Source organism: Acomys minous, assembly GCF_964271855.1.
Source record: "Acomys minous genome assembly, chromosome: 19".
NCBI classification, from domain to species: Eukaryota; Metazoa; Chordata; class Mammalia; order Rodentia; family Muridae; genus Acomys; species Acomys minous.
In genome coordinates this window covers 61,309,171-61,331,295 of record NC_140499.1, presented here as the reverse complement: position 1 = coordinate 61,331,295, position 22,125 = coordinate 61,309,171, and the positions used below count along the sequence as shown (strand labels likewise).

At 53.3% G+C, this 22,125-nt stretch overlaps 2 protein-coding genes across 10 annotated transcripts; both read left to right on the top strand.

Annotated features, from left to right (window-relative positions):
* Nucleotides 1-569: 569 nt before the first annotated feature.
* On the top strand, nt 570-9,960 carry FDPS (farnesyl diphosphate synthase). 4 transcript variants are annotated; one of them, XM_084768967.1, is made up of 11 exons: nt 570-737; nt 1,441-1,657; nt 1,751-1,913; nt 3,305-3,445; nt 7,723-7,803; nt 7,925-8,047; nt 8,301-8,389; nt 8,475-8,547; nt 9,003-9,080; nt 9,170-9,304; nt 9,696-9,960. In XM_084768967.1, the coding sequence occupies exons 2-11, from the start codon at nt 1,479-1,481 to the stop codon at nt 9,894-9,896; spliced, it is 1,263 nt and encodes a 420-aa protein (XP_084625093.1). In that variant the 5' UTR covers nt 570-737; nt 1,441-1,478; the 3' UTR covers nt 9,897-9,960. The 4 variants fall into 4 exon arrangements, with proteins under 4 accessions (XP_084625093.1, XP_084625092.1, XP_084625095.1 ...); XM_084768966.1 differs by having other exon boundaries at nt 570-964; XM_084768969.1 differs by lacking the exon at nt 1,441-1,657 and having other exon boundaries at nt 577-737.
* A 138-nt stretch (nt 9,961-10,098) lies between these two features.
* On the top strand, nt 10,099-20,164 carry RUSC1 (RUN and SH3 domain containing 1). 6 transcript variants are annotated; one of them, XM_084768954.1, is made up of 11 exons: nt 10,099-10,245; nt 10,942-12,351; nt 12,587-12,997; nt 13,774-13,872; nt 13,997-14,073; nt 14,203-14,377; nt 14,449-14,554; nt 14,723-14,769; nt 15,706-16,261; nt 17,509-17,631; nt 19,461-20,164. In XM_084768954.1, the coding sequence occupies exons 2-11, from the start codon at nt 11,010-11,012 to the stop codon at nt 19,627-19,629; spliced, it is 3,105 nt and encodes a 1,034-aa protein (XP_084625080.1). In that variant the 5' UTR covers nt 10,099-10,245; nt 10,942-11,009; the 3' UTR covers nt 19,630-20,164. The 6 variants fall into 6 exon arrangements, with proteins under 6 accessions (XP_084625080.1, XP_084625082.1, XP_084625081.1 ...); XM_084768955.1 differs by having other exon boundaries at nt 10,144-10,245; nt 10,946-12,351; XM_084768956.1 differs by lacking the exon at nt 12,587-12,997.
* Nucleotides 20,165-22,125: the final 1,961 nt, after the last annotated feature.

The window sequence follows — 22,125 nt, the reverse complement described above, 5'->3', positions numbered from 1 at the left end:
TCCGACTCACAGCGATCACCTGCCTCTGCCTCCCAAGTGCTGGCATTAAAGGCGTGCGCCACCACACCTGGCTGAAAGTGCTAACTTCTGCTTGTAGTTTTTACCTTTTTGCTTCAAGGGACCAAAGTACAAAGGCTGTTTTCTCATATAGCCTATAGTCTCCAGAGTGGCCTAAAACTCATATGTGACCGAGTCTGGCTTGGAACTCGAGATCCTGTTGCCTCAAGCCTTTGAAGGGCTGGGATAATGAGCCGCCACACCCAGCTAGAATCAGAGATGTAAGAAACTATTTGCCTGAGTTGGAAACAGGAAGCTGCAAGGCCGGCTATTACGTGGTCTTGCTAACAATATCAACCAGATGTACTGGAAAAGCTGCAACCCAACACCAAACGTCCGAATTCCCAGGCTCTCGGTGGCCTGACACCGCCCATCGCTCAGTGGGCTGATGGCCCGCGCGCTGCCCTTTCATTGGTCAGCCGTCACAAGGCCCCATGCTCACACGAGGCCATTCAGCCAATCAGCGGGCTCGGCCACGCACACCCAGCTACACAAGCTAGCGTTTATTGCGGCCTGGCCCGCGGGACGCCGGGAGTTGTAGTATTACATTCAGGTCCTGCCCGCTGATTCGAGAGACTGGGAACTACAAGCCCCAGAGTGCTGGATGCGTAGCTCGCCCCTCTTCTGGGTATCAGCCGCGGTATATCTTGGATCCCGGGAGAATACGCGTTGAGAAACAGGTGAGAGATATTGTTGGCTCTGGAGCCGAGGCTTGTTCCCGTCTCAGGTCCGGTGAAGCTGCGAGGCGCCGAAGGGACAGCCGCTGTCGGAGTTATCGGTCTTGGGGTCGGTGAGCGGGACAGAGCGTGAATTTCTAAACTCTGTACTGGTGTGTTCCTCGAGTCCTGCGTCCACCCGGCCGCGAGTTTCCCTCCCACGCCCACCTGTTGCTCGGAGGCCCGCTGCGGTTAGTACCAGTGCCCGTGCGGGCCACCTGCTCACAGCACCGTCGCTTCCAGTCCCCTCCTTGGGCGTAGCTCAGAGCCTGAGCCTGCATCTCCTTCCCCTTACACACGCGGACTCCTCGCTTCTTCTTGTTCTGGCTCTGCGTCGGCTCAGCTATCTAATACCCTCAGAACCCCAGTCTGGTGTCCCCATTCATAGTGTGACTTAAAGACCTTCTCGGTACTGCATCCCTAGCCTTGTGAACGCATCCTTGGAAGTAGAAGGCGTTCCGTTTTAGCCAGTGCGGTTGAAGTGAAGATTTGTTGGGTCTCAGTGACCCCGACATACTTTTTATTTCCTGTGTGTGTCCTTTCTGTAATTCTTGACTTCAGGCTGTAAGAGGGTGGGACATTCTGATACAGGATGTAAAAAGATTGGCTTGGTGGGTACCTGAAGTAACTGCTACCAAGCATCTGCCTTCGGTGCTTGCTCCTGCAGGGAGTGCTCTGTGCCCCCCGCCCCCATGCCCACCCACGATGCCCCTGTCCCGCTGGCTGAGATCTGTCGGGGTCTTCCTGCTGCCAGCCCCCTGCTGGGCACCCCGGGAGAGGTGGCTTGGTTCTCTACAACGGCCCTCCCTGGCATATGGGTGTCCAGTCCTGGGGGCCTGGCACAGTGCCCACTGGTGGTGCCAAGTGTGGACAGAGGAGCCTCGGTGAGTGTGGTTGGGGCGTGGGGCCTCGGGGAGGGAAGCGCCAGAGCAGATCTCTCATTTGTGTGTGTGTGTGGTTTTTTTTTCCTCCCTCAGAGCATTTTGCTCCTCTCTCAGAATGAATGGAAACCAGCAATTGGATGCTTATAACCAAGATAGGCAGGATTTCATCCAGCACTTCTCCCAGATCGTCAAGGTGCTGACTGAGGATGGGATAGGACACCCAGAGACGGGGGATGCCATTACCAGGCTCAAGGAGGTGAGCGGGATTCAGGACTGAAGAAGCCAGTAGAGGGATGGATTTGGGGGAGGGGGTGGAGACAGGGTTTCTCCATGTAGCCCTTGCTCTGCTGGACTCACTTGTAGACCAGGCTGGCCTCCACCTCACAGCGACCCATCATCTACCTCTGCCTCCCTAAGTGCTGGGATTAAAGGGGTGCGCCACCACGGCTGCCTTGCATGACATTTGGTAAGAGTGGAAGTAACAGTTTCTACCCCAGTCTCCGGAGTAGGTGGGTCCCTGGTTCACTTCAGCCCACTTCCCTGACTTTTGGCTCGACGGAACATGAACCGTCCAAATAGCTTTGCATGGGAGGAACCTTGGACCTTGGGAAGTTTTGATTTTATGCCCAGAGATTATAAGATAGGCTCTTAGTAGATATGTAAGAGGCTGTTGCCCTGGGCTGGAGAAATGGCTTAGTAGTTGGGAGCATTGGGAGCACTGGCTGTTCTTCTAGAGGACTCAGGTTCAATTCTCAGCACCCACATAGCAGGTCACACCTGTCTGAAACTTTCAGTTACAACTGAAATCCTTACATAGACATACATACAGGCAAAACACTGATGCACTTAAAATAATAAATAAATTTTTTATTTTTTCTTATTTTTGGTGTTTTGAGACAGGGTCTCTCTGTGTTAGCCTTGGCTGTCTTGGAGTCGCTTTGTAGATCAGGCTGGCCTTGAACTCCACAGCGATCCACCTGTCTCTGCCTCCTGAGTGCTGGGATTAAAGGTGTGCGCCACTATGCCCAGCAGTAAATCTTAAAAATCTTAAAATCTTTAATATCATTAGAAAGGAATACTGTTTCATTTTTTAAGCCTACATGGCATCAAACCCAGACCCCCCCTCCCTCAGCCTCCCGTGTGGTGTTTCTGTTACAGTGCTATCATGTCTGTTGCGTGTCTAAGGCTGGCCTCAAATCATGCAGCCCACCTTCCTGAGTCCTGAGATTACAGGAATCAGTCATCACTCCTCACTAGGGGCCTTGCCTTCAATTCAGGCTTGCTTGTAGGTGGTCAAAGTTCTAGGCTCAGGTAAAGAATTGAGCATATGGCCCAGCACGGTGGCGCACACCTGTAATCCCAGCACTCCGGAGGCAGGGGCAGGTGGCTCTGTGAGTTCAAGGCCAGCCAATTTGAGCCAGCTACAGAGTAAAACCCTGTCGTGAAAAACCAAAAAAAAAGTGTACATTATGGAGCGGGTACTTGGGTGTCATGCCATGGGACTTTGGAGAAGAAACGAAGAGGGGAGTGAGCCAGGGGCTCTCCAAGGGGGGTTGGTATTCAAAGAGGGAGAAGGGAAGGAAGAATCTCTTCAAATCCCCGCTGTGTGGGCCCTGATGTCCTCTCCTCTCACCCTCCCTGCCTCAGGTCCTGGAGTACAATGCCGTCGGGGGCAAGTACAATCGGGGTCTGACTGTGCTGCAGACGTTCCGGGAGCTGGTGCAGCCGAAGAAGCAGGAAGCTGAGAGCCTTCAGCGGGCGCTGACCGTGGGCTGGTGTGTAGAGCTGGTAAGAAGGACGGAGGGCCTGGGCTTCCCAGACTTGGGGTTCTTTGAGGAGGAGAATGGATCTCAAGCTAGTTCTTATTTGTGTTTTGTTTCTGTGTCTCATGTGCTCCAGTCAGGTTTAGACAGTGTGACTCATTTTGGGGACTGACAGATGGGCACAGAGAATTTCCAGAAATTTAAAACCTAAATCTTGCCCTGTGGCAGTGGCCCACAGAGACAGAGGATCTGAGTTCGAGGCCAGCCTGGTCTACAGAGTGAGCTCCAAGGACAGCCAGGGCTACACAGAGAAACCCTGTCTCAAGTAGCAACAAAAATCTTAAACCTCCCAAACTTAACAAAGAAGATATTTCATTCAAAAGTGATACAACCAGCCAGGACTACAAGAGAAACTCTGTCTCGGAAAACCAAAAAAAAAAATACAGCAAGTAAAACAGTTTGTAAAGGCTGGTGAGATGGCTTGGCCGGGCCGAGTGTTTGCTGTATGAGCAAAACTCTTGAGTGTGCGTCCCAGCACCACATGAAAACCTAACTGCTGTGAACCCATAGTCGCATTGCATGACAGGCAGAGACAGGACGCTCTGTCTCAAACACAACCCCTCCCCCAAATGAGGAAGACATCTCAAAGAACTCCTTTAAATGAAGAAGACATCTGATGTTGACCTCTGACCTCCACATGAATGTACAAACTTGTATACACTATATGTAAATACATGGACACAATTGTACAAATGTGTGTATAACACATGCACGTGGAACACAAGTATACATACGCACATGAAACACATACATAACACATTCACACACTTGTATAAACATGCAATACAACACACATAAGATGCACACACGCCACACATGCACCCGTGTATACTCTACACACAGAACAGCCCAGATTTTTTACATTATGTTAACTAAGTTGGGGTGCACACTCCCATGTATGGCTCTAACTTGGTTCAGTCCCCATGTCTTTTGTGGTATGTGCTTAGTTTTTCTGGCTCTTGAATGTCTGTGGCCTTTAAAATTTTTTTTCTGGGTGCGTGTGGGGTTCAAAGCTGGTGATGCCCAGGGCCTTGTCTCAGCACACTTTTTTTTTTTCCAAGACAGGGTCTCTCTGTGTAGCCCTGGCTGTCCTGGACTCATTTTGTAGACCAGGCTGGCCTCGAACTCACATCAACTGCCTTCCTCTGCTTCCCAAGTGCTGGGATTAAAGGCTGTGCCACCACACCTGGCTTTTTTTGTTTTATGAGGCAGGGTCTCACCGTGTAGCTCATGCTAGCCTCATACTGAAGATGATCCTGCTTCAGCCTGCCATGCTGGGATTATGGAGTGTGCCATCGTGCCCGTCTCACACTGACTTTTATTCAATTATTGGTCTATTAAATAAGCCAATCTGTGGTGTTTGCATGATGTAATGATAGACTTTTATTGAAAATAATAGGGATAGCAGGGTGGGTCAGTAAAAGTGCCTGGAAACCTGAGTTTAATCCCTGGAACCCATGAAAGAAGAAAGTAATCAACTCCCCAGGGTTATCCTCTGACCTCACTGTGTGCTGTCGCATGTGGACCTCCACACTCAGACACCTCTCCCATGCCCCTGATGATGAGTGAGGGCGGGTAAGACGATTCAGTGGGTAAAGCCACTCACTGAATAAGCCCAGGGAAGTGAGCTACATCCCAGAACCCATGGGAAGATGGAACGAGAAAACCAATTCCTTGAAGTTGTCCTTTGACCTCCACATGTGTGCTGTGACTTGCACATGCCCACATTCAATAATAATAAAGTTTGTGTGTGTGTATATATTATATGTAATATATATAAAATCTGGGAGGGGGAGGTGTAAAACCTTTTCCTGCCATGTGTAAAGCTCTGAGTTCCATCCTCAGCACTTTAATGTAATAAAACCAAACCCCAGAAAATTGCCATGTCAGCCAGGTGTGGTGGCACACACCTGAAATCCCAGCATGTTTTGGAAAGGTTGCTTAACAGATCCGTGGCCTGACTGTAAAGTGGGTGTGGCGGCACACTGCTGTGAGTTCAGTATTCAGGAGGTTAGCTGAGGGTCTTGAGACTGAAGCCAGCTTGGCCTACATAGTGAGGCTGTGTCTCAAGGAGCCCAGCCCAAAAGGCGTCATGGGCATTGTTGGGTGTCCATTCTTCATCTCCTTAATGGGGAGCTTTTGGGGAGCATCGCTCAGGTCAGGGCTAGCTAGGCTCTGGGTATGGCCATGCCCTGTCAAGGGCAGTCCACCCTGTACATCAAGTGATAGAGTGCTGCCTCACATGCATGAAGTCCTATGTTCGGTGCCCAGCAGTGCATAGAAGCAGGCGTGGCAGCAGACAGCTGTGACCTGAGCACCCGAGGGAAGGACAGGATTGCAAAGGCTTAACTCCATCTGAAGGAAAAGCCACGGCTTAGCCCGTAGCATTTCATCAGGGCGGTGCTGTTGCTGTGTTCCTGCCTGGCACTCAGTCCCCAGCCTCTCAGAAAGGAGTGGAAGCTGTGGGGCTGTTGGAGGACTTGAATGTTCTGCCCCAGGACGGAGAGGCACTTCCCAATAGAGTCTTGTTAATACTAATTATTTATTGTGTTTTGAGACAGGGTCTCTCTCAGTAACCCTGCTTGTGCTGAAACTTTCTCTGTAGGCCAGGCTGGCCCAGAACTCAGAGATCTGCTGCCCTCTGCATCCTTAGTGCTGGGATTAAAGGTTTCCACCACCACTGCCTGGCTAAAAATGTACTTTTTATTTTTTTTCCTTGACAGGGTTTCCCTTTAGCTTTGGCTGTCTTTGATTCACTTTGACGACCAGGCTGGCCTCAAACTCATAGAGATCTGCCTGCCTCTGCCTCCTGAGTGCTGGGATTACAGGGATGGGCCGCCATGCCTGGCTAACAGTGTACTTTTTTTTGTTGTTTTTTTGTTTTTTTTTTCGAGACAGGGTTTCTCTATGTATCCTAGGCTGTCCTAGACTCACTTTTGTAGACCAGGCTGGCCTCGAACTCACAGCAATCCGCCTGCCTCTGCCTCCCGAGTGCTGGGATTAAAGGCGTGCGCCACCACGCCCGGCAACAGTGTACTTTTATGATTAAAAAATATTAGCTGGAGCCAGGCATGGTGGCTCACGCCTTTAATCCCAGCACTCGGGAGGCAGAGGCGGACGGATCGCTGTGAGTTCGAGGCCAGCGTGGTCTACAAAGTGAGTCCAGGACAGCCAAGGCTACAAAGAGACCCTGTCTCGAAAAACCAAAAAAAAAAAAAAAATTAGCCGGGTGGTGGTGGCCCATGCCTTTAATCCCAGCACTCTGGAGGCAGAAGAAGGTGGATCTCTGTTAGTTCAAGGCCAAGCTGGTCTACAAAGGGAGCCCAGGACAGCCAGAGCTCTGTTACACAGAGAAACCCTGTCTCAAAGAAAGAAAGAAAAGCTATATGTGAGTGCTTTGCCTATGACTGTGTACCAGGTATGTGCACTTCCCACAGAGGCCAGTAGAGGGCGTTGGAGCTCCAAGAACTGGAATTACAGATGGTTGTGAGCTGTCTTATATGTGCTGGGTCCTCAGCAAGAACATCCAGTGCTCTTAACCACTGGGACCATCTCTCTAGCCGACTTCTTAAAAAAATAAAAATAAAAATCACGGGCTTAGATTTACACTGCAGTGATAAACACCATGGCCAAAAGCAACTTCAGGAAGAGCAGTTTTTACTTCATTTTATGCTTCCAGATAATAGTCCATCGCTGAGAGAAGTCAGGGTGGGAATTGGTGCAGGCGCCATGAAGGAGCGATGCTTACTGGCTTGTTCTCTGTAGCCTGCTTAGGCGGCTTGTTTATATGCCTCAGAACCGCCTGTCCAGGGGTGGTACCACCCACTGTGAAAACGCCTCAGTGTTGCCCATAAGCCATTCTGGTGAGGGAATTTTTTCACTTGAGGTTCCCTCTTGGCAAAGGACTGTAGATTGTGCCAAGTTGACCTCAAGCCAGCACACTTACTAGAACAACAATTCATTGGTGTTTTAGTCAAGGGCAAAGGTGTTTATGCTCTTCCTGCTGTCAGGGGCTCCTAGAGCCGATTAGAGATGGCAGAGATGATTTTAGTCCATTAGCCTGGAAAGAAGGGTGCACTAGGGCCACTTTATAGGTGTGGACTCTGAGAGGGGGTCCTGTAACTTGTCGGGTCTCCACACCAACCTTCCCACCCAGTGCACAGCGGTGGCCAGAGTGGCAGCTGTCACAGAGGTAAGGCCCCCCATGGAGCCCTGGGAGTCTTACTGCACCCCTCCTTCCAGCTCCAGGCCTTCTTCCTCGTGTCAGACGACATCATGGATTCTTCGCTCACTCGCCGGGGGCAGATCTGCTGGTACCAGAAGGTAAGGGAGACAGGAAGGCAGCGGTGGGTGTGGTGTCAGGCCACAGGGAGGTGGTTGGGGTGGCTGCTGTGATAGTTTGATTCTGGCCAGAGGTAACGGTTGCTTCACTCTGTCCTAACAGCCAGGTATAGGCTTGGACGCCATCAACGATGCTCTGCTTCTGGAAGCCTGTGTCTACCGCCTGCTCAAGTTCTACTGCAGGGAGCAGCCCTACTACCTGAGCCTGCTGGAGCTCTTTCTGCAGGTGCAGTGCCGTGGGGCTGGGGGCCGGCCACTGTCCACCATAGCCCTAGCCTCTGCGGCACATGCTCATCTGCTCTGCTAGGGCTGCCGGGGAGGGTGTGATGGTGAGCAGCATGCTTGTGAGCCTGGGGGTTTCCCTCTCCTGCTCCCTGGCTGCCTCGTTGTCAGCCACTTGGGACACGAGGCTCAGGATGCCAGGAGTCCCCATTTCTTGGGGAAGCCTGGCTTAGCGAGCATCTGTTCTCTTCCCCTAGAGTTCTTACCGGACTGAGATTGGGCAGACGCTTGACCTCGTCACAGCACCCCAGGGCCATGTGGATCTTGGTAGATACACAGAAAAGAGGTGAGGGGAGTGACAGCCATGTGTGGATGGTGAGGGACTCAAGATGGGACTTGCCCTTATGAATGTGTCTTCTCCCCTGACTCAGGTACAAAGCTATTGTCAAGTACAAGACCGCATTCTACTCCTTCTACCTCCCTGTAGCGGCTGCCATGTACATGGTAAGTCAGGGTCACCCTCACTGCCTTTTTCTGGTGGACTTTGGGACAGGAAGGCACAGAGTGGACAGCTTGGACATTGATCGTATGTATGGCCTCAAGCAAGCCACTCAGTCCTTTAGAAACTGGAAAGTGAGCAGAGGTGGGGCCTACAGGTGCTGCGTCTGAGTGGGAGGAGGAGAGGAGAATTCAAGCTAAGGCAAGAGACTAGGTTGTGAGGTAGCTCGTGCAGGGTCCATCAGGTTTTCTTCCCATCTGGTAAGAAGTTGGAGTTGACCAAAAAAAAAAAAGTGTAAGGGGAAGATGGTGGCTGCCCTTCAGATGGCCACTGTTAGCCTCGCAGCGAGTCCTAACTGGCAGGGAGGTGGCTGGAGGTTGGACTGCAGTCAGCAAAGCCCACAGGAAGCATCAGGGAGGACACGGCCCATGGGTTTTGCTGCCTCACCTGTTCCCTGCAGGCAGGCATTGATGGGGAGAAGGAACACGCCAGTGCCTTGAAGATCCTGCTGGAGATGGGCGAGTTCTTTCAGATCCAGGTAGGAAGGGTCCAGCAGCAGCAGAGCCCACACCTCCCCGCCCCTGCCTGAGGGGTTCTTCATCCCCATCCCTTCTGCCTGCCGCCTAGGACGACTACCTTGATCTCTTTGGAGACCCCAGTGTGACTGGAAAGGTTGGCACTGACATCCAGGACAACAAATGCAGCTGGCTGGTGGTTCAGTGTCTGCAGCGAGCCACTCCACAGCAGCGCCAGATCTTAGAGGTGCCAGGGGGACTGGGGGATGGCTCTTCCCTTTGCTTAGGGGACGGAAGAGGAGTGATTATGGGAACAGGGTGAGTTTGCTGTCCTTGAGACACTTGGCAACTCAGTACTGGTTTGGTGTGTGTGCTGAGGGCAGCTAGCGTGCAGAGCCAGGGAAGACAACGCCAGACGACGCAGAAAGCCCCGCAGTGTCAAGCTAAGGAGCCGGAGATAGAGGAGGCCAAATCCCGAGTCAGTACCTAAAGGTTGCGGTGGGGGAGGCAGTGCGTGCTCTCTCGGATCCCCAGAGGCAGGAGGCAGCCCTACAGTGATGAGGTCCTGTCTAAGGCAAACAAGGAGGAGTGGATGGCTTTGCCGACCCAGCTAAGTAGAGCCGTTTTCCTGCTTCCAGGAGAATTATGGACAGAAGGACCCAGAGAAGGTGGCGCGGGTGAAAGCACTGTATGAGGCTTTGGATCTGCAGGCTGTGTTCTTCAAGTACGAGGAAGAGAGTTACAACCGCCTCAAGAGCCTCATCGATCAGCACTCAGCGCCCCTGCCCCCTACCATCTTCTTGGAACTAGCAAAAAAGATCTACAAGAGGAGAAAGTGACCTCCGAGATTGCCATTGCCGAGCCTGGGAGGGAGGGATCTCAATAAATTATTGTTAAACACGCTGTGGTTCTGTGCTTTGTCCAGAATGGAGGGCAACGTGGAAGTCAGGGTGGCACCAGCGTTCCCTGAGACCCAAAGCTGCAGCGCTCTAGATGGGTGACGTAGGCGCGGCGTCAAGTGTTACGTGGGGGTTGAGGGGCGGGTCTGAATGATGCCACGCCCAAGTGTGAAGGGGTGCGGCTGCGCAGCCACAGTGGGTTTTGACGGAGCCCCTCCCCTCCGCTCTGTTCCCCGCTGGGCGGGGACGCAGACAAACCCAAGGCCGGAGCGATTCCAGGAGGACCGCGGTGAGGAGGGCTCGGTCTATGGGTGTGGACGGATGAATGAATGGGTGGGGGGCATTGGAGGGGAGCTGTAAAAAAAAAATAAAGAAGGGGTGGGTGATGTCAGAAAGATGGAGAGGAGCACAGAGCGAATGGACAAACCTTGCTGTTGCGAGCCGGTGAGGACACAGGCTGCCGGCTAGAGCTGGACGGGGCCTGGGGCAGATGCTGAGCTCACAAGCTGCATGCTAACCCCTCCATCGTCAGCCCAGACCCCTCTCCTGCGTTAACAAACCAAATCCTTCGCCTTGTTCCCCAGCATACATCTCACTAGAGCATCCGGGCGGGGTCTCATTCCTCCCAGGATGGGTTGGCTGGAGGGCAGCGCTTGATTAGAAAGGATGGGGGTCTGTTCTGGGCCCTAGTCTTTTTTAAGCTTCGTACCTCACGCCCCCCCCCAAGATCAGAGCGCAACCGCATTCTCTAATGACCCCCCTTTCTCCGTTCCCTGGAGGTTATATTCGACTCCACCTGCAAATACTGCAGTGGAGACTAATGGTCTGGTTCATGGTGATTTGAATCTCATTTAAATATCTCCCAAATAGCCAGGGCCTTCCCAGGCCTGCTCTAGTCCTCAGTCACCTCCGATGCCCTTAGCCGCGATTGCAGTAGCTAGGTTTCAACCAGCCCTGCCTTCTACGTCTGCATCTGTATTGCCAGGTAGGTGGATGTGAGCATCTGGATCCTCTCGGTTCCTTAAAGGGAAGCCATCCGTCATCTCGAGCACTATGCTGTCCCCTCAGCGGGCTTTACTCTGCAACCTCAATCACATCCACCTCCAGCATGTATCCCTAGGCCTGCACTTGTCCCGCCGTCCTGAACTACGAGAGGGGCCTCTGAGCACACCCCCGCCCCCAGGAGACACAGGGGGCAAGGAAAGCAGGGGGCCTTGCAGCGGGACCCTGGTGGACGCCAACTCCAACAGTCCGGCTGTGCCCTGCCGATGCTGTCAGGAACACGGGCCCAGCATAGAAAACCAGCAGGACCCTTCCCGGGAAGAAGAGGCTGCCTCGCCTTCTGATCCAGGATGCTCCTCCTCTCTCAGCTCTTGCTCAGATCTTAGCCCTGATGAGTCCCCAGTGTCAGTCTACTCTCGAGACCTGCCAGGTAACGAGGATGCCCACCCTCAGCCCAGCATCTTCCCCTTGGAGCTGGGCTCTTCTCTGCCTCCAGCCGGCCCTAGCACCTGCTCTCCAGACAGCTTCTGCTGCTCTCCTGATTCTTGCTCCGGAATCTCTTCCCCGCCTGGACCTGGCCTGGACTCGAACTGCAACGCCCTGACCACCTGCCAGGACCTACCTTCCCCAGGCTTGGAGGAAGAGGAAGACAGTGGGGAACAGGATCTTGCTACCTCTGAGCTCTCAGAGACCGAAGATGGGAGAATCGACGCAGGGAAAGCAGAGCCCAGTTGGAAAATTAACCCTATTTGGAAAATCGACACAGAGAAAAATGAAGCTGGGTGGAAAGCCATCGAGGACAGTGACTCTGGTTGGAAAATCGACGAAAATAAAAACTCGAGCTTGGAAACGGAAACTGGGAAATCGTCTTCTTGTTTAAACACCAATTCTGGTTCGAAAATAGATGCAGGGAAATCTGATGGGGGATGGAGAGGTGACGTCAGCCAGGAGCCGGTGCCCCATCGGACAATCACGTCCTTCCATGAGCTGGCCCAGAAGCGCAAGCGGGGTCCGGGGCTGCCCCTTGTTCCGCAGGCCAAGAAAGATCGCAGCGACTGGCTCATAGTCTTCTCGCCTGACACCGAGCTCCCGCCGACTGGGTCCCTGGGAGGTTCCTTAGCACCTCCCCGAGAAGTCACCACCTTCAAGGAACTCCGGTCGCGAAGCCGAGCCCAGCCGCCGCCAGTCCCGCCCCGGGACCCTCCGGCTGGGTGGGCTTTGGTCCCGCCCCGACCGCCACCCCCTCCTGTCCCTCCGCGGAGGAAGAAGAATCGACTTGCGCTGCAGCCCATCGCAGAGGGGCTGCCGGAGGAGGGGAGGGAGGGCAGCCCCGCGGTTGGTGAGGAGGCACCGGCCGCGCAGGAGCCGGAGGAGCCGCGCCCGCACGCCGTGGGTAAGAAGCGCTCACCCGCAGGAGGGCGGGTCCTGAGCCCGCCCCTCGTTCCCTCCTTCTGCGCTGTTCTCCCAGCCCCATGGCCAGGGCGCGCTCTGGGAAAGGGAAACTGGGTGGGTGGGTCTTGGAGTGGAGGCACTAACTCTTTGCTCCTCTTTCTCCCGCCCCTCCTTGCCTGGCTGCCGGCCCCGCTGCCCTCCCCCTCTGCACCTGGCCCCGCCAATCCCGCCTGCAGCCGGTCCCCCGCTATTCCCTCGGCCCCCGGTTTTCCGGTTTTCGGCCGACGGGCGCCCTCTGTTGGAGGGTGGGGGCGCGGGCTCACCCGGGTCTCTGCTCTTTACGCCTCTAACCGGGTGGCCCAAAACCCGGCTGCGGCTGCTAGGGGCAGCGAGTCCCCCGGAGGAGCAGCTGCTGCCTGTGCGCCTATCCCCAGTGGGAGCCTATTCTCCTCCCACGCGGGGCGCCTTGCCTTGCCTGGCCAGCCCCGAGCTGGCCCTGCTGCTATCCCCGCTCTTCCCCAGAAGTAGCACCTTCCCCGCCGCGGCGCCCCCACCCCGCCAGGTTCCCGTCCCCCCGCTGCCATCACCACCGCGTCCGCCGACCGCCCCTCGCTGGACCAGAAGGCCACCGCCTCCGCCCAGGCAACGTAAGACGGACCCGGGCCAGCCCCGTGGGCCGCGCCTCGGCCCGCCGCCCCTCCTGTCCCGGGCCAGCCTGCGTTTTAGCCCTTTTCTAGGGTGCCTGGCTAGGTCTCGCCCTTGGAGTTGGACAGACTCCTAGGGGGCTCATTAGTACCGCCGGAGGCCAGCCTTGCTCCACGTTCTGGGGGTGAGGAGCGTGACAGCTCTCTCCGCTGCACAGCCGGCTCCACCTGGCCTCCTGCCCAGCTTAAAGGGTCCATTGTTAGCGACCTGGGGTCACACCCTGTGTCGAATTCCTCCGCTAGGGAAGTTCTCGGCCGCGGTGGTTTTGACCCACTGTCCCGTCCCACACCTCCTCCACTAGTCCCGCCCCAAGCAGGGTGAAGCTGGAGCCTTGCACTGACTGACAAGGTGCAAGGTGACTGGCTAGGTGGGTTCCCCAAGACTCCCCACCCTTTCCCGTCTATCTGTCTTTTCATTGGCCGAGGCTCCCACGTGCTCGGAGTAGGTGCAGCCCTCGGTTTCCTCACCCGGTCATCCCTCCTTAAAGGCCCAGCTGGTCGGTGTGGCTCTCTTACTTCCCGGAGCGAAAGAAAGGGCAATGGGCGCCGAGGTGGGGGCGGCGAGGGCTGGGGTTTGCCTAAGACTATCCTCCGCTCTGTGCCCAAGTGGCTGTGTTCCTTTTCTACCCGACTCCCAAACTATGAGACCACGGGAGCCGGCGTCCTCCGTGTAACCCTTGGTAAATAAGTGTCATCGCGTCCTTTTCTCCCTTCCATAGTGCGCAGTTCCTGGTCGTTTGCCGGTGTTCCCGGGGCCCAGCGGCTGTGGATGGCAGAAGCCCAGAGTGGGACTGGACCCCTGCAGGAGCAGAAGAAAGGTAGTTCGCCCTTCCTGCCTTCTGAATGGTCTTCAGCTGTCTACCCCTCGCCCTTCCCCCGTTCACCCTCTCACCTCTCGTGAGACCAGGGCTTTTGACGAGTTTTCCTTCCATCTCCACCCAGGTCTCTTGATCGCTGTCAGCGCTTCAGTGGACAAAATCATCTCGCATTTTGGGGCTGCTCGGAACTTGGTTCAGAAGGTGAGTTGGTTTAGGGGAGGATGTTGGAAGATTTAACGTAGCGAGGGGAGGTGGCAGGAAGCCACCCGAACACTTGGCTAGCATTGGCTAGCCGTGTCTCTGGACCCCCTCGCTTTGCGCTCTCCCCAGGCCCAGTTAGGGGATAGTCGGCTGAGCCCGGATGTGGGGCATCTGGTACTGACCACCCTCTGCCCGGCCCTCCATGCTTTGGTGGCCGATGGGCTGAAGCCATTCCGGAAGGACCTCATCACTGGGCAGCGTCGGAGCAGCCCTTGGAGCGTGGTGGAGGCATCTGTGAAACCAGGTGAGCTGCAAGGGAGTGGGATCCAACGGGAGCGGGGCCCGGACCTGGCTGACCCTCGCCCCTGTCCGCAGGGTCCTGCACACATTCCATGGGATCGCTGTATAGCCAGGTCAGCCGACTGACCCCTCTCAATAGCAGCCGCAGCCGCTTCCACGCTTTCATCTTGGGCCTCCTCAAGTGAGTGGACTCCCCCCCCCCCGCCATGCTCTCCTGGCCTTGGGACCACCAGTACATCCCTCATAGGGCACAGTAGTGGAAGCTGTTGCCAGAGACATCCCCTCTCCAGTTCATCCCTCAGTCCCCACCTCTTTCCTGAGTTTACCTCATCTCCTTTTTTCCCTCCAGCACCAAGCAGTTGGAGCTGTGGTTTTCCAGCCTTCAGGAGGATGCAGGTCAGGAGCTCAGCTGGGTGGGGCATGGTGCCGTGGGGGCTCAAGAGAGGACAGCCTCTCTCCTGGGGCTCCTTGCTGATGTCAGAATACACAAGCAGGCTTAAAGCTCTTCCAGAGGAAGTGTGAGGAGAGACAGCCCAGGTTATCCAACCCTTCAGTTTTTTCCACTTGAGGTCTGAGTGGCTTTCTTGCTCTGAAGCTGTCCCTTGCCCTTTCTCTTCTCAACAGCGTTCGTTTTTTTTTTTTTTCCTGTGGGTCCTCAGTGAGGTTCCGTCTCTACCCTGAAAGGCAGGCTCTCACCCTTGTGTGTGGTCCCAGGCCCTAGGCGGCTCTTGGTCTTTTCCCTTTGTGGCCTATGCGATGTTTCCCAGTTAACAACACTAACTGGGGCTGGAGAGATGGCTCAGAGGTTAAGAGCAGTGTCTGTGCCGGGCGTGGTGACCCACGCCTTTAATCCCAGCACTCGGGAGGCAGAGGCAGGCGGATAGCTGTGAGTTCGAGGCCAGCCTGGTCTACAAAGCAAGTCTAGGACAGCCAAGGCTACATAGAGAAACCTTGTCTTGGAAAAAAAAAAAAAAAACAAACCTAAAACAACAACAACAAAAAGAGCAGTGTCTGCTCTTCCTGTGGTCCTGAGTTCAATTCCCAGCAACCACATGGTGGCTCACAACCATCTGTAATGAGATCTGGTGCCCTCTTCTGGAGTGCAGGAAGAACTTGATATACATAATAAATACATAAATCTTTAAAAAACACCACCACTAACTGGCCAGTCTCCCTCTGGAGACAATGGCTCCAGGTGGGCAGAGGTGCTATCTGTCAGTCCTGAACTCAACTATTCCTCCCTTTCCTGCCCCTGTGCCCCACCCCCCCAGGTTTGTCTGTGGAACTGGCGTAGGGGTCCTCAGGGGGCTGATGTTGGCTGCTCTTTTCCAGGCCTGCTATCCCTCCTGTATCTGCCCACTGGATTCTTCTCCCTGGCGTGTGGCAGCTGTCCAGCCCTGTCCACAGAGCTGCTGCTACTACTGCAGCCGCTGTCGGTGCTCACCTTCCACTTGGACTTACTTTTTGAGCACCACAACCACCTGCCCCTGGGCCTGCAGCAGGCTCCTGCCCCGCCGGGGCCCCCTCCTGCCCTCCAGCAGACTATGCAGGCTGTGCTGCACTGGGGGGGCCGCTTGGCTCAGAGTCTCCGGGGGACTTCAGGGGAGGAGGCCACCGCAGCAGACTCTTCAGCTCCGTCCACCCGCCCTCCACCAGGCAGCTGGTGGGATCAGCTGACCCAAGCTTCTCGGGTCTATGCCTCTGGGGGCACTGAGGGCTTTCCTCTTCTCCGGTGGGGACCCAGGCGCCGTGGGACTACAGCTGAGGGTGCCCAGGAGGCTCCCCCACCTGCAGAACCAACCACACCGGGCAGAAGTGTGTGGTTGGGGCGGCTTTTTGGTGTGCCTGGGGGCCCCTCAGAATCTGAAAGTGGAGCCTTCAAGTCCAGGTATGTATGCATGCGCACACTGCCACTTCTCTGACCTTTGGTTCCTTCAGGGCTCCCAGTGGCTAGTAATTTATGATCCTTTAGATAATAGGCAGGAAGTTGTTTTTTTTTTTTTTTTTTTTTTTTTTTTGTGACAGGCTTTCTCTGTGTAGCTCTGGCTGTCCTGGAGCTCTTTTGTAGACCAGGCTGGCCTGTAACTCACAGAGATCCACCTGCCTCTGCCTCTGCCTCTGGAGTGCTGGGATTAAATTAAAGGTGTGCACCACCACGCTTGGTGGAAGTTGGTTTTTAAAATTTTTTATTTTATTATTATTTTTAATAGCTATAAACTCTAATGGTTACATTCAGAAATTGTTACATATTAGTGGCTAGATAAAAAGTTCATGATTTCAAGCTGGGGGTTGATAGTGCACCCCCCCCTCCCCCTCAGACAGGGTTTTTCTCTCTCTGGCACAATGGCTGCTTCTCAAACACACCAGGAGCGGGGCCCCTCTCCAGCCTTCCCGTTCTGGTCGCTCTTTCTAGAAAGCTCCTCAGTCCCCACTCAGCTCACTCCTTCACCTCCTTCAGGTCAGGGCCAGCCTCACCTTAAGAAGAGGTCTTCAGCAAGGCATAGTGGCACACACCTTTAATCCCAGCTCATGGGAGGCAGAGGCAGGCAGATCTCTGTGATTTTGAGGCCAGCCTGGTCTACAAAGCGAGGTCCAAGACAGCCAAGGCTACAGACACCCTGCCTTGAAAATAAAAAAGTTCCTGATTTCACAGCTTGGCTCTTAGAGCTAAAAATATTTAGCTGACTCTATAGAGAGAAAAAAAAAATCCTTATTTAGGGGCTGGAGAGATGGCTCAGAGGTTAAAGAGTCCTGGCTGCTTTTCCAAAAGTCCTGAGTTCAATTCCCAGCAACCACATGGTGGCTCCTAACCATTTATAATGAGGTCTGGTGCCCTCTTCTGGCAGGCAGGCACACATGCTGGCAGAACATTGTATACATAATAAATAAATCTTTTTTAAAAATAAAACAAAAAAATCCCTATGGTAGAGCTTGACCCAGCAGCAGGTGCATCTTCAGTGATGTCTAGTGACTTTAGCTATGGCTTGAAACCTGTGTAAACCCTGATAGATCCACAGATTTCTCAGCTGCCGCTCTGCCCTCAGCTCTGACCAGTTCCCCAGTGTGCCCGTGGGGGATTCTTGGATTCTTTTTCTGGAGTGGTGTGGCTTTGGTGACCTACATCCTTCCCTCTAGGAGACCGTCCAGCTGGTTGCCCCCAACAGTGAGTGTGTTGGCTCTGGTCAAGCGGGGGACACCGTCTGAGGTCCCTCCTGAGGAGCTGGTGGACTCACTGGCCAGCACTGGGCAGGCTGACAGGTAAGGGCAGGGGGAGCCCTCCATGCGACTGTGTGTTGTCTCCGGAGGGTGGGCAGGAGGGTGGGCAGGAGGGTGGGCAGGAGGGTGGGCAGGAGGCAGTGCAAACGGCAGTTTGCATTACTTCCCTGCTCTTTACTGCCGGGGCACTAATTTCTTGACCTTTAGCTTCTTTGATGTTGGCCATGGTGGCTGCATTTAGGAGCCTGACACTGCAAGATTTTGAGTTCCAGGCCAGTAGTGGATGATACATGAATGTGGTACACACAACACCCACACACAAACAAAACACCCAATCATATAAAAAAAAATTCAACAAATGCAAAAAAAAATTTTTTTTGGACAGGGTCTCATTATGTTGACCAGGCCGGCCTTGAACTTACAGAGGTCCACTTGCGTGATTAAAGAAAGGTATTATGCAGAGTCGTACTCGGCTTTTTGTTTGTTTCTGAGACAGGGTTTCTCTGTGTAACAGCCCTGCTTGTCCTGTAACTTGCTTTGCCTGCCTCAGCCCCAGAGTGCTGGGACTAAAGGTGTGTGCTACCACACTCAGCTTTTTTAGTTTTTTAAACAGGGGATGTTTAGGTAGCATAAACTGGCTTTGAACTCAGTGTGTCTCAGCCTCTCAAGTGCTGGTATTAATGGTGTGCACTACCATGCCTGGCTCAGACTTCTACTTTGAGGTCCTGTTTCTTTTGGATTTTTTTTTTTTAACTTGGGGCAGGGGAGTTGTTTCTCTATATAGCCTTGGCTATCCTGGACTCACTCTGTAGACCAGGGTGGCCTCAAACTCACAGAGCTCCACCTGCCTCTGCTTCCCGAGTGCTGGGATTAAAGGACCGTGCCACCACTGCCTAGCTGAATTAAGCTCCTTTTTAATTATTATGTTCATTTATTTAGGAGGCAGGGTCTTACTATGTAGCTTTGGTTGCTGGGATGCAGAGACCCGAGAGCTGGCATTAATGGCGTGAGTCACCTGGATTAAGCTTTTTGGTTTTTCATCCATTCAGTGTGGCCCAGGTACTTCTTTGTGCCAGGTGTTATTGCCAGGGAGGGAACAAAAATGAACCCTTTTGGTTTGGTTTGTACCCCACTTTCAAGAAGCATATAGTTCAATGGAGGTGCATGTGCCTAGGAGTACATCAGAGGAGGCTGGGTGCGTTCAGGGTGGTCTGACTGTAGCCTTCCCAAGAGTAGAAAAAGGGAGCTGGATGCCTTCGGGGGCTCAGAGGTTTCAGCAATGGTTCTGGCATATATCTGGTAGGGAAAATGGCAGTCCACGGTAGGGAGACTCAAGTGTGGTAAACGAGGAAGTGTGTGGGGTACGGCAGATGGGCCAGTAGGTCAGCCAGGATGTCAGTGGAAACCATCAAAGGTGCTGGAGTCTGCCAATAGTAGACTTGGCAAGTTTCGGGGTGATCTGTAACTGCCACGTGGAGAGCGGGGAAACCAAGAGATATGATTACATGTACCACCCCAGAGAAGCCAGAGATCCCAGCCAGGCGGTGGCTGTACAGCTGGGGTGCAGGGAGATAAGGCCACAGTAACGGACTGCACGCCCTTTCCCGCTATCAGGACGGCCATCTTACTTGCATTCTGTATTACTTGAAACACTGCAGGGAAGTGCAGTTTCAAGTTAGCATTTCATGAGTGGAGTTGAGGTTCAGGGAGGCTAGGGCCCCAGTGTCAACATGTCAGTGGGTGACCTCAAGTCTCTTCTGGGGTCCAGTGAATGGTGGCTGAATCAACAGGGGCAAATCTGCCGTAGGGTGGGACGGCCTGGGGAGAGCTCCACAGCTTGTCCCTTCACCCTTCCCTTTGACTTCCTCCAGGGCAGTCCGGGCTCTCTGTGACCACACTGCTGCAGGACCTGAGCAGCTGAGCTTCCAGCGTGGGGATGTGCTCCGCGTCATTGCCACAGTGGATGAGGACTGGCTTCGCTGTGGGCGCGATGGTGTGGAGGGGCTGGTGCCAGTGGGATACACCTCGCTTGTCCTCTAGCTCTGGGCCCTGTTCCCGTCTCCTAGGACTGGAATGGCTCATGAATACTGGCCATGTGAACTGACCACCATTCCAGAAGCATTTTTTTTTCTCCCTTCTGCAAACCTCACTTTTCTTCCCATAACCATTTCTGTGGACAGTTAAAAATAAATCTTCCTTCTTCCCTCAATACCCGCCCGTTAAGGTGAAATCTGCTCTTGCAAACATGTAAAACGGACTTCCTGTCCACAGGATTCCTTTCTCCTTGTCCATCCGCGCAAGGGAATGTCGCCCTTCCTATCTGCAAGTCAGTATCTATGCCTCCACCTTCACCCAAGTGGACCGTGCCAGTATAGTACACACGCCTCTGCCCCCAAGCCCGCAGGATCCTGGTCTCCTCACTGTCAACCCCTAGCCCTTGCTGCCTGTATTTTAAGATGTACTCCTGCTGTGCTAAAGTGCTAGTTGGAAGCCTGGGCACCCCTGGAGGGTGGGCCTGTGGCGTTGGTCTGCCTCTTTCCTTCCTTGCCCCAATAAAATATGGGAGTTGAACAGATACTGTTCCTGTGGGTTTCAGAGTATAGGTACTGCTGTGCGGGAAGAGAGAGCCCAAGGCTCATAGATACTTCCGCCCTAGCCAAGATAGTTTTTTTTCTGGTGTGTGTGTGTGTGTGTGTGTGTGTGTGTGTGTGTGTGTGTGTGTGTGTGTGTGTTTTGACAGGATCTCACTATGTAGCCCTATCTGGCCTCCAAACTCAAAACTCCAAAGCTGCTTTTGCCTCCTGAGTGCTGGGATTAAAGGCATGCACACCTCCAGCTCAGATGCAGGGTTGTCTTCTAAAATATGTTTATTTAACCTGTGGGGGGAGGGGGCACACTCACACCATTGCTCACATATGGAGGTCAGAGGACCACTCTTGTGTTTTCATTTCTACCGTGTCAGTCTATCTCAGTGGGGCTCAGATTTCCTAACGCCAGGACCTTTTAATATAGTTCCTCATACTGTGGTAACTCCAACCATAAAATTATTTTCGTTACTACTTCAAAATTGTAATTTTGCAACAGTTCTGAGTCATAATGTAAGTATCTGGTATGTGGCCCTCAGGTTGAGACCTGTTGCTCTGTTAGGTAGTTGCAGGCAATTGTGAGCTTCTTTCTGGTGTGGGTTCTGCGAACCAAACACTCTGAACCACTCAGTCATCTGTCTAACCCCTTGGATTTTTTTCTATTTGCTTTTGCATGCGAAGGGACATGTGTGCCATGGCATACATGTGGAGGTCAGACAACTTTTGGGAGTCAATGTTCTCCGATCATTGTAGGTCCTTGGGATGAGACTCAGCTCGTCGGTGTTGACGGCAAGCACCTTACCTACCGGGCCAGCTTGTTGGCCCCTCTTGCTTTGTTTTTCTTTTTTTGGTTTTTCGAGACAGGGTTTCTCTGTGTAGCCTTGGCTGTACTGGACTCACTTTGTAGACCAGGCTGGCCTCGAACTCACAGCGATCCACCTGCCTCTGCCTCTTGCTTTGTTTTTAAGGCTGCTGTTTCATTTGGTTGATGGAACTTGAATAAAGATGAGGGAAGAGAGAAGCATAGCCCTTGAAATTGTGCTCAACTGCAGTTTAAGGTGAAAGGAAGCTTTGATGTTGGAGGGGGCCCTGTTTTCTGCTTAACACTACCCGTCTGCAGTGGCACAGTTTTAAGTAAAAACAAAACATCTTACTATCCATTAGTTGGGTTATGTTGGTGAGTTTCCTGTTAAACCTTTGAAATAAAAGCTAAGATGTCATCTAGATAGAGGAGTCATTAAAAAACAAAACAAAACAGGAAGCTATAATTGTAACCATGCAAAAGGAAAGTCAAGCAGAAACAGACCCACCCACCAGTAAAAGTAAAACCAGGGAAAATAAGTCTGTGAGATTTTATCTTTGGGAATTATGGGTCAGTGAAGAGATATGCCTTGAGGGGATAAAAGCTTCAGCTTGCTGCCCTACACTTTTTTTTTTGAGACAGGGTTTTTCTATAACAGCCCTGGACTCCCCTTGTAGACACCTGCCTCTGTCTCCCGAGTGATGAGATTACAGGTGTGTGCCACCACGTCCGGCCTGTTGCCATTTCTTTTCCTTTCCAGATAGGGTTTCTCTGTGTAGCCTTGGCTGTCCTGGACTCGCTTTGTAGACCAGGCTGGCCTCAAACTCACAGTGATCCACCTGGACTCTGCCTCCCGAGTGCTGAGATTAAAGGCATGCGCCACCACGCCCAGCTAACCCTTTTGTTTTTTGAGGTGTGAATTGAACCCATCTCATATGTGCTAGGCAAATGCTTTGCCCCTGAGCTACATGTCTAGGCCTAAATTCTATCTTTAGGGAGGTATTACACTCCTCCACAATGTCTTACCTTCCTGAGGACTAGTTATGTGTGTCCCACCACAGCCAGGATCTTTTTTGCACATGTATCTTGTGCGTGTTTGCACCTGTGAGTGCAGGTGCGCTGGAGTGCTTGCAGAGGCAGGGTCTCCTG